Source organism: Glycine soja, chromosome 6 (assembly GCF_004193775.1).
Source record: "Glycine soja cultivar W05 chromosome 6, ASM419377v2, whole genome shotgun sequence".
Lineage (NCBI taxonomy): Eukaryota > Viridiplantae > Streptophyta > Magnoliopsida > Fabales > Fabaceae > Glycine > Glycine soja.
The window spans coordinates 16,344,030-16,355,944 of NC_041007.1; the positions used below are offsets into that span (position 1 = coordinate 16,344,030).

General features: G+C 32.1%; 1 protein-coding gene across 1 annotated transcript; it reads left to right on the forward strand.

Moving 5' to 3' along the window:
* The first annotated feature begins 5,905 nt into the window (after positions 1–5,905).
* On the forward strand, positions 5,906–9,246 carry LOC114416491 (protein EDS1L-like). The gene is made up of 3 exons (XM_028381373.1): positions 5,906–6,375; positions 6,692–7,474; positions 8,154–9,246. The coding sequence occupies exons 1-3, from the start codon at positions 6,040–6,042 to the stop codon at positions 8,880–8,882; spliced, it is 1,848 nt and encodes a 615-aa protein (XP_028237174.1). The 5' UTR covers positions 5,906–6,039; the 3' UTR covers positions 8,883–9,246.
* Positions 9,247–11,915: the final 2,669 nt, after the last annotated feature.

Below are 11,915 nucleotides of genomic sequence, written 5' to 3' on the forward strand. Positions count from 1 at the left end.
TTAGTGAGATAATTATCCCACCATCCTTTTAATTGGTCGAAAAATCCTGCCACTAGGATATCTATGATTGTTTCCTTCGAACATTCATGAGATGTCTGGTATGCCGTGGCTACCATGGTCATATGTTGAAGTGTATTCAAAATATTATATTTTGTTTGGGCATCTATATTCCATTCATAGATGTTATTTGTACTAAAGCTTTTAAAACTACTCTTGCCTCTTTCTTCTAGTAGGAGATCATGGGAGGTTGGTTGGTCTTTGATAATAAAGTTTGGAGGGTGTTTTCCAATGTTTGGAATTTATTGGATTAATGTCTTTTTCAGATACTGAACCTTCTTCAGTTGTTTGTTTTGAATTTTGGTCACTATCTTCATTAATAACATTAATTAATTTGGAGGTACTTCTTGTTTTCATTTTTGATGTTTCTTCTGAAGGTTAGGGAGTTTCAGGAATGACTCTAAGTAAACTATCAGTCGTGTTTAATAATTCACTATTGTTGTCACCTACTCCTTCTGTAAGGGATTTGTTTTTCCTCAGTTTCCTAATTTTTTGTTTTGCCTTTTCGCTAACCTTAAAAGGTTTGAATAAGGGTTTTTCTATAGGGATATTTGACGGAGATTCTACATGAGTTTTCTGTTTAGGAGTTGCCTTTGTTTTAATGGATTCTTGTTCGCTGTTCTGCGATGCTAATTAGCAAGTGTACTGAGTCGCACAAGTAATATAAAATGGTAAGAATCGAGTATCGAATCATAGGGAACTTGTTTCATTCAGAGAATATATGTTCAATGAGCAAACATTTGTTTAAAGCAAGTAAATATTAAATGGGGTTTTTATATGAAAATCTAATTAACTACAAACTAAAATGTCTAGAAGTTGAGAAGTAAAAACAGTCAAGTAAAAAGCGTTAGGTCATTCTACTAAACTTACTTTGATGTTGCTAAAGGTTTTTCTCTATTTAACATTCTTTTAGTGTTCTTATGCTGAAAAATTACCCAAACCAAGATCCCTCGAGTGAATGGGCCTAACTCTATTTAAACCTCATCCTTGATCCCTCAATAAATTTAATTTAAATGAGTTGCATTAAGATTACAACATAATAAAGACTAAATCACTACACTCCATTCCTAGACATACAATTTTCTAGCTTGCTCTATCAAGTTCTAAGGCTTTAAAACACTTCTCAATGCTAAAAATCCTAACTATACATACAAATGAGTGATCAAGCCATAAACATGTAAAAATAAGCATAGATAGAAGCAATGAACACATAAGAACATCATTAAATAGATAGTAAAAAAGTATTATATCAAAGGTTCACTAGAACTCCCCAGCAAGAGATTTAGCCTTCCATTACAAGCAATGAACTTTTCAGCACAAAGTATAGATTTTTAGAAAAGAAAATGGTTGAGAATGGTTGAGGATGTCTCCTTCAACCTCTAGAACCCTAATCTCACCCCTTTAACCTAGACTCTCTTGGAGGTTGGTGGTTTGTCGCTCTAACTTCTTCTCTTGCTCTATTTTTCGACTCCTTCCTCTATTCTATGCTAACTTCAGTATTTTAAAGGCTCCTTGATGTTTTAGATTCTGAAGGCTCGTTTAGCGAGATTGGCTCGCTAAGCGCGAGTTAGTGAATTTTGGCTTAGCGAGCTGGGCGCGCTAAGCACGAGAAAAGACAAACGACTCGTTAGGCGAGCTTGCGACATGCTGGGCAAGCACATCTCTGGCTGATCTTCTTCTAGGGTTTCTCATCACAATAAGCGAGCTGAGTGCCTCGCTTAGCGGATGTCACTTGCTAAGTGCATATGGCTCGCTTAGCGAGACATCAACTACTTGAACCTCCTTCTTCTTTTAGCCTGAAACTGAAGTTGATTCACATTAATTCATAAAATTGGGAGTATTTACTGAGTAAAATCAAACTAAACATGAAAATATGCGCAATTCCTACAAAAAGAACAATAAATTGGGGGAGAGATGCTAATTTTATGTGACTATCAAATATAAAAGTTAGTCGTAAATAACGACTAACTTGAAGATATTTATTGGTGTAATTAGCCTGTTCCATTAGGCTTTTGATGTCTTTGGAGGTTATTTCTTCATTGACATCCTTTATTTTAAATGGTGTGGCCATGAAAGGTTTATCATTATTGTCTTTGACCTTTGGCAATTGGTATTGAGTTGTTGGAGGTAATTCCGATTGGATTAACTCACCGTCTTTGATTTGTCAATTTGTAATAACATTGGTTGTTGGATCACCTATGATATCTTGTTTCCATGGGTAATCTATGTTCTCTCTGATGGTATAGGCATGATACCAATCAAAGAAAAGGACGTTGATTTTGACTCTTTCGAAAAATTCATAAAATTTGTCTTGGATTTGTTTTCTATTTGAACCCTTAAAATGTTTAAAAAACCATTTCCTTTGAGGTTTATTCTCTGGAGAATAAAAGTCTTTCCTAAGGGTATCCTTATCAATGCTAAATTTGTTAGATAACATCATAAGGTTCATGCATAGAAGAGTATGTTGGAGATTGGATCAACTTTTGGTCGTCCTCTTGGTCTTGATTGTATGTAGTTCTAGGTATACTAGAGGTTGTATCTAATCCTTGGTGGTTTATACTAGTAAACTGGTTTTGTGACGCAGATCTAGTTAATCCTACTGGGATTGATCAGGTTCTTACCGAAAAAGACCTTCTTGTCGATTCGTATTCGGACCTTGAGGCTTCTATTCTGGATGAAAAAGAATTCCTCCTATTGAAGGTTATTTCTACCTTATCAGAGTTATCTTGCTTAATTTGTTCTATGGTTGGAGCAGGTCTGGGGACTGACAATGTGGCCTTGTCCATGATCCATTTTTCAGGAAGAGTTACCTCATCCCATTTTATGGTTCTTGGGAGAGAAACATTGGCCTTTGTCATATCGGTGACAAACAAAGTTGTCTGTCCTCTTTGTGGCTTTAAAAGGACTCTTGACGCACAAGTATTCATGACCTTGTACTGAATCTTGTATATTAATGCTACTGGGATTGATCCTTCTTTCATGTCAAGACCATGAAAGTGGATGTTTAAGAACAGAGAATCAAGAATGTTTCTATCCATCAGACTCACCGTTTTGTTTGGGTAACGGTTGAAATAGACTGGTCCTTATCCTATACTTGTTTCCACTGTCCCCATTAAGGAATCTTCAAATTTGTTGTGCCTAATATCTCTAAGACACATTAATACAACGACATCTATACCCATGTCTATGAAAGGTTTGATGGTTACCTGGACACATCCTATGTGTAGGTATTTGTATTTTCCACTGTGTTCATTAATTGAATTTTTTGAAAGTAAATGGAATTCTTTCCCTATATCTTGTCCTAGAGGAATATTATTTTCTACAGTTTTAATTATGTAATAAAAATTGTGTTTGTCTTTGATTGTCTTAGAAACATAAAGTGTGTCTTGAGGGATTTCTGGAATATTCTAGTCATCCATATTTTGATTTATTTCTTCGAATTGGACCTCCTCATTGAAGAGATTATGTTTTAGGACGACCTCGTGGGTCTGGTTTTCTTGCTAATTGAGTATATTTAAGTTTCTTGAAGAACTGTTTGAGGATGATGAAGATGAGTTGGAACGAAAAGAGATGTGGGAAAAAGAACGTAATAAACACGCCATAATAAATTCATCCTCTAGTATCTTCGCCTTTATGTGGTTCCATAGAAATGCTTCCATAAAGTTATATGTTACTAGGTTTCTTGGATTTGAAAAAATAAAATTTTTAACTCTTTTTTTTTAATAACAATATAGTTTGAACATTACTCTTATAACCACCAGTATATTATGTCTTGATATTTTATTTGAACAATATACTTTAATCTTATTATCATTTCTCATCCATGAGATTTACTGCTACAATACTATTTAACTAAAATATCAGAGACTGCTGTACTTTTAGAAGTACTGTTCAAACATATATTGTATAAATTAAAAGTACTATACATCCCATGAAAACATTTACGGCCTTATACTTGAGTTTGATTCTTATTAATAAAAAATAATAATTCATCATATTAATTTGATTAACATGGTAACATGTAACCAAAAATGGTCCGTTCAAGTAGTTCGGACTTGAACATCTTAAGCACATGGTCAATCTAAAAAAGTTCAAGAAGGCTGGCAATCAACCAGGATACTCTTTTGTAATCATATGTGCAGAAAAAAAGCTAATAATAATTTAATATAATAACAAAAACACTATAAGGAGACATCTAATAGGGGAAGTTTTGAGTTTTCTAAAAATCTTAGGTGAAAAATGTGAAGGTGATGCTTGGTTTTAGTGTTTTCTATTTTTTATTTTCAAAGAAGTCAGAAATTAAGGATAAAAATATGTTTGTTTAAAATTTAGAAAACATTTTCTCCAAAAGTATTTTAAAAAATTAGTCCAAAACTAAAAACAACAAATAAATGTTTTTATCATTTTCTAAAATAGTGAAAATTTGATGCCATTTTAAAATATTTTATTTTCAATATATGTTTTCCAAATCTTAAAATTTTGAAAATAAAAATTACTAAAAAATAAATATTCAAACCATGTATCACCTTAATTTCCTATATTTGGTATCCGTTCTAAAAAATAAGATTCTCGAGGAAAAAAAACAATATTTCACATGAATATTTTTTAACAAGTTTCTCACAAAATTTTTTTATGGAATGAGGATATTATTTTGCTGAGTTCATTTTTTTATTATAATAAAAATACCATATTATTTTTATTAATGTAATAAATAATTAAAATAACTATTAAAAAATATAACATAATTATTCGATTCTTAAAAAAAATTATTTAAATATTTCCGACGAACATCCAAATAAACTCAGATTCCCCAAAATATGATTTCATGATTCATGATTTCCTGACATTTTTCCTACCAAATACCCCGTAAAACTTTAGGATACCAAAATTCTTTTTGTCCTTAACATCCAACGGGACCAACCAAAAAGTGCTTACTTTTGGCAGTAAAACACAAGTTATGGTTGGTAAGTCTGGGAAAGAAGACCAATTCTAGGTGGGAAACACTGAGAAAGTGTTTTTTGCACAGTTAGATTTCACTACTTCTATATCTACTGTTCAAATTATTTTTTTTCTCTCAGTTTTCCTATTTTTCCCTTCTACAATCCCTTTCTCTTTGTCATGAACCTTTATCCTCTTCCTCTCCACCTCCTTTCCCGACAACGAATTGTAATGAAAGGATCTTATTCATGAATATGTATTTACTTAATTTAACATATCAGATTGAGTTGTCTTGAAACATATGATTGGTAATACTTCATAAAAATGAGGGTTTGGCATGTGAATCAAGGAGCAAGGGAGAGTTGCAGCGAAGTTGTGGGTGAGAGAAAGAGGCAGGGACAGATCGGGAAAGACACAAAAAGAAAAAGAAAAAATCTGAACCCTTAACTTAAAATCTATCAGATCTAACGGTGCAAGAAACCTTTCACAAGGTGGGAACTTATTAGCTTTCCCACCCTAGAATTCCTCGGCAAATAGAGTGCATAGTCATCCCGTTACTTCGTGAGACTTGCTTCACATTGATTGGATTGGTGCTAGTGCTACGGATGAAGTAAAGTAAACTTCTGGGCCCCACTTTAGCGTGTAATCTATAGTCAATTAGTAATTTAGGTTGTATTTAATTTATATTTTCATAAAATTTAAATTTACTTAAAATTACTTTCATCATATATTTTTAATAAAAATAAAAATAAAAATTCAATCAAATACATTTTTATCATTATTTTTTATTTTTAATAAAAATAAAAACAAAAAACAACCTAACCAAATCCTGTCAGTATTCTCATTTCCATAAACCAATAATAAAAGAAGAGCAAAACTTCGTGGAACTGAACTCAGAGTCTTCGTCAATATAGTAATGGTAATTTAAAACCATGTCCATGTTCACAAGCTTTACATAAAGGGATGCTTCAGCAGTTTTGAAACACAAAGCAACCAAGCAAACATAAAACTTTCCGAAACTGCAGGGTATTGTAAGAAACAAACATGGCTGTTGGGTCGCTTGGAGACAACATAGGATTGAAAGAAGAGTTCATCACCAATGTGTGTGGTTTGGCCTTCCAAGCTAACATGTCACCGGAGAATCTCTACCATTTCCATGAGATTGAGATTTTTTCCGAAATTTATCATGTTTTCAGCTTTTCAGGGTCTTGGAACCCCCATGAATGGCTTGTTAATAACAAACCTTTTGGGGAAACAAAGATAGATCATGCCCTGTTTCCTTCACTTAGAAGTATTGGCAATGATGAAGCTGCTTTGGTGAATGAAGGCTTCGCAAAGAGATTCGACCTCATATTGAAAACTAGCTCCATTAAATCTGAGGTATGCAACAGTCTTAACAAACAAAAAACTATTAGTTGGTCTTAGACTATCAACTAGTAGATTAGTCGAGACCACAGATAAATGGTGTCTAAGATCATTTAATAATTTTTCCTAATGGGCAACCTTTAATTGATGTTAACTAATGTTGTTTGTTGTATTTTTTATCCCACATGTTGCAATTTTAAGTTTTTAACACCCTGTAACTAATATAAGACAATTGTTCAGTTTTTTTGGTAGTTACTTCAGTTACCGTGATACTTTCTATTTTTGATTAATTATATTGACTTAAGCAAATAAACCGTCAAAATATGTATAGGTGAATAAGGCTATGGTTGATGGAAAGCAAGTAGTGTTTACAGGGCACTCTTCTGGTGCTGCAATAGCAATTCTTGCTACCTTTTGGGCCTTGGAAGAGTACCTTAACCCAACCAAACCCCAAAACCTCAAGCATCCCTTTTGTGTTACTTTTGGGTCTCCCTTAATTGGCAATCATATATTCTCTCACTCTTCAAGGAGAGAAAATTGGTCTCACTATTTCATACACTTTGTTTTGAGGTATGACATAGTGCCAAGGATTTTGCTTGCTCCCTTCTCTTCTGTTGGCCAAACTTTTAGCTCTATTCTTCAAATCTTGGACCCCAACTTCGAAACTTCCACCCAAGACCCAACAAGGAATTGTGTAATCTCTCAATTTTACTCAACTGTGATGACAAACGCAGCAACTGTTACAAGCCATGCTGCTGGCATTCTCATGGGCAGCACAAACATGTTATTGGAGACAGTGACGAATTTTGTTGACTTAAGCCCTTATAGGCCCTTTGGAACATATGTTTTCTGCAATGGAAATGGACAGCTGATTGTGGTGAAAAACTCAGATGCTGTTTTGCAACTCTTGTTCCACACTGCTCAGTTAAGCAATTTTGCAGAACTAGAAGAAGTTGCCAATAATAGCATATTGCAACACCTGAACTATGTGGCTGAGTTGCAGGAAAGCTTGGGAATGCAGAATGTAGTGTACTTGGAGCAACTTGAGCAACTTCCCTTGTCAGCTGATGGTTCAAATAGCGATGTTGCAACAGCCTTGGATGGCCTTGGACTGGTAAATCATTCATTGTTTCTTTTGCTATATATGTGCGACATAGAATCAGATGATTCAGCTGTTTACCAATTTGGAAAAAAATAACGTCTTTATTAAGGTTTTTACAAAAGTTAAATTTTATCAATCTAATCATTAAATCATGTTATGTTATTTTCATGGTTATGTATATTGAGTTTTAAATAGTTCAAAAAAATTAGACGTATAATCTTAATATTTTAAATATCGAATGTCATAGTTTTCTAATTGCATAGAATTTTGTATATAATAGTATTTGCGATGAAATGTCATTTAGGTTTTTAATTGTATAAAATTTTGTAGACTTAGATCTATTTTATAAGATTTTTCAATGCAATAGCTAAATTGGTAAAATTTAGTTTATGGAGAATAATATTATTAAAGGTGTCATTCGATCAAATTTGACATTAAAAAAATATTATATATTGATTGTGTAAAATAATTTTACATCATCATTAATCATAAATTACTATACATATATATAATAAATTTGTTGACTTTTATCATAATTATCTTAAAAGTGATATAAAACTATTTTATATTATTATTAAACTATTTTGACTGTTAACATCTTTTGATTTTATTGCTATTATATTTCAAGCATAAATTATACAACAAGATTTAACTAATAAGTGATGATTTCTTGGCTTGGCTTAAACTTCAGAGCCCAAGAGCAAGACTTTGCCTTCGAGCAGCAGCAAATTTGGCGACAAGAAAACTTGACAACGAAGATAAAATCAAACAAAAGAAAGTTTTTATTGAGCAAAAAATGAAAGACCTTAAAAAATACAGAGAAATGTGGGAGCATCAAAACGTTGGTTTCTACGATGGCTTCAGGGAGCACAAGAAAAAAGAGGACTTCAAGGCAAATGTGACAAGGCTAGAGTTGGCAAGTGTGTGGGACGAGATCATGGAAAAGCTAAGAAGTTACCAACTCCCAGATGAGTTTGAAGGCAACAAAGAATGGGTAGATCTTGGATCAAGGTTTCGACAACTAATGGAGCCTCTAGATATTGCCAATTATTACCGTCATGCAAGGCATTACGAGGATGGTTCTTCTTCTTACATGCTTAGGGGAAGGCCTAAACGATATAGGTACACCCAAAAATGGTTGGAACATGCTGAGAGAAGGCCACAGGAACCTAGCTCCACATCTTGTTTCTGGGCTGAGGTGGAGGATCTTCGCTACAAAACCAGTTATAGTAATAGCTCATCATTTGAAGATGTTAAGGAAAGGGTTGAGCAATTGGAGGCTCAATTACAAGCATGGAGCGAAAAGGGGGAGTTGGCTAATGATGTCTTCTTGGAGGGTTCTACCTTGGTCAAGTGGTGGAAAACTCTACCTCTACAACACAAGCAACAATCATGCATTAGAAATCTAATAAATGAGTGACAGATCAAGACAAACATGCATTAGGCTGTGTTTTTTTTTTTTTTTTTCACATTCAATCATGTCGAACATCAAAGCTCTCTCACAAAAACTACGTTCAACATACTTCGGAATGTGTGATATGTGTAAAACAAACACACACTTAAATGTCTTCTTGGAGGGTTCTACCTTGGTGAAGTGTGTTGGCTGAGTGAACTTTTCTTATTTCTCTTATTTATTGTATTTTATTTTCATGCTTCTTTCTATTGTGTGTTATGTAATAAACATGTAGTTTCTTCTACGTTCTCTATCTATCTGAAAACAAATGGGTATTGAATATGTACTATCGATGACAGGTGAACGAAATGGCTTTGTAATTATTATTGTATAGTTCTGTTTTGGTTTCAAGAATCTACATGTGTTTTTAATTTAATTTTGGAGCATAATTGAACAAAAACTGAAAAAGATTTTCAATACATAATTTTACCTTGAAAGCATGCATGTATATAATCTATATCTATCTATAATCTAATATGAGAATAAAAAAAAGTTAGAAGAAAAAAGTTTAATATTCCTAGCACAATGTAATTTCGATTGTGACCTTAAGTGTTATGGGCTCTTGTGTTTATGAGTCAATGTGTTCACATTTCTTAATTGCCCATTAAATACCCATGAATTTGGAATATAATCGTATAGTTGATGATTTTATGATAGTTTAAGTTACCATCATCATGTCTCATAATTTTAATAGAAGGTTAAGATAAAAAAAATCTTAATGGAATCATTATTTTATATAATACATTTTCTTTAAAGTGGATTATGAATAGATGTTTTTCTAAAAATGCTTGAAATGATCAACATAACAATCAAATATAAGTCAGAAGACAAAAGTTTACTATTCCTAGCCAATAGCAATTTCAATTTTGACTTTAAGTATTTTTTAATTTTTTAAAAATTGACCTTGAGTATTATGGGCTATATTTTTTTTGGTGAATTGTCATGGGCTCTCATGTTCATGAGTCCATGTATTCACATTTCTTACTCGACCTATTAAATATCCCTGAATTTGGGATGTGACTATTAGTTGATAATTGGTAAAATTATATTTTTGATTTTCCAGTTTATCTCTAATTTTGGATTTGGTCTCCCTATAATTTAATTCACAAATTTGGTCCCCCAGTTTTATAAATTCCTGCAAAATTGGACGTTGACCGTTAACCTCAGACGTTGTTTGTCACGTGTCAATGCCACGTGTGACTGTCACGTGTCAATGTCACATATCAATGCCACGTGTCAACGTCTGAGTGATTTCTTATAAAGACTTCATTTTTTGTAGGTAAAATTGCACTTTTGGTCCCCCAGTTTTACTCCAATTTTGATTTTTGTCCCCTTATAATTTAATTCACACATTTGGTCTTCAATTTTATAAATCCCTTTATAAATTCAACCAAATTTCATTACTGGAGAAGTTGTATTTCAAATTTCAAACAAAAATACCATTGTCATACATAGGTCACTTAAGCAATCGTATACACATAGTATCGCATGGGAGAGCAAAAAAAGAAAAAAAAGAGGGAGTTATTACAGAACCTGTTAAAGTAAGAGATATGAAAATTTCAGACCCAGATTGGGATTCATGCGTCACTTTCCCAAGTTGAACAATCCCGGAAGTGGGAGAGAGACAAAGAGTGATGTTTCTCTGGGTTCCAAGTGAGTGAAGAACTTGCAATAAAAAAAAATACGAGATTTATCAAGACTTACCATATCTCTAGCACCAGTGACTAAACCATTCAAAAAACCAATTTTCCAGGAACAATTTATAAAGAGATTTATAAAATTGGGAGACCAAATGTGTGAATTAAACTATAGGGGGACCAAAATCGAAATTGGAGTAAAACTGAGGGACCAAAAGTGCAATTTTACCTACAAAAAATGAAGCATTTACGGGGAATCACTCAGACGTTGACACGTGGCATTGACATGTGGCAGTCACACGTGGCATTGACACGTGATAGTAACGTCTGGGGTTAACGATCAATGTCCAAATCGGACTTCTAGGATCAATTTTACAGAAATTTATAAAACTGAGGGACCAAATTTATGAATTAAATTATAGAATGATCAAATCCGTAATTGGAGATAAAGTGGGGGACCAATTTTATAATTTTGCCTTGATAATTTTAGGATAGTTTAAGTTACCATCGTCATGTCTCATACCCTTAATGAAGTCATTATTTTATATAATGCTACATTTAAAAAAATGTGAATTATGAATAGAAGATTTTCTAAAATGATTAAAAAAAACCGTGTAGTCAATTTTGTACAGTAAATTCCAGAATATAAGTTTTTTTGGTGAAAGTACTTTGAATATTTTCTAAAAATATTATAATATCATCAATACTTTCATTTAAAATTTTATTTGCATTCCTTAGATAGAATATTATTAAGATATTCGTTTGTAAAATATACAAAAGATGTTCATCTTCGAAAACAAAATGTTGAAAGATTGAGTTAATATTGATTAGGTTTAAGTAAATTTATACGTTTTCTTTCTATTAATTGATGTTTTTAATAAGTTTAACCCATTATAATTTTTTTAATAAGTTTGATACTTTCATTTTTTTTATTACCCTTCTAAGGATCTCTTAATTTAAGTATTTACTCTGGTTTTAATTTAAAAATGGTTATAAAAAAAAAGAAGTAATTATATTAACATTTTTATAATGGTCCTATCCATGAACAAGATTGTCTCCAATAATAAACACTTGTGGTCTAAAACCAAAATATTATCATTTTTGAATGAAAATATTTAAGTATTATCAAATTATTGTTACTATATTTTTTAAATATATGAATTTGTGGTAATTGCAACTTATGGGAGTGACTCTTAATTGTCTTTTATATACATGTATCTTTTATGAATAAAATAGTCAATTATTTGATAATTTATTTATATTTAGTATATGGAAAGAAATTTTTTACTCAAGAATTTATAAATTAATTATAATGAAAAATAAAAAAAATAAATAATATTTTTATATTTAAATATAAATTATC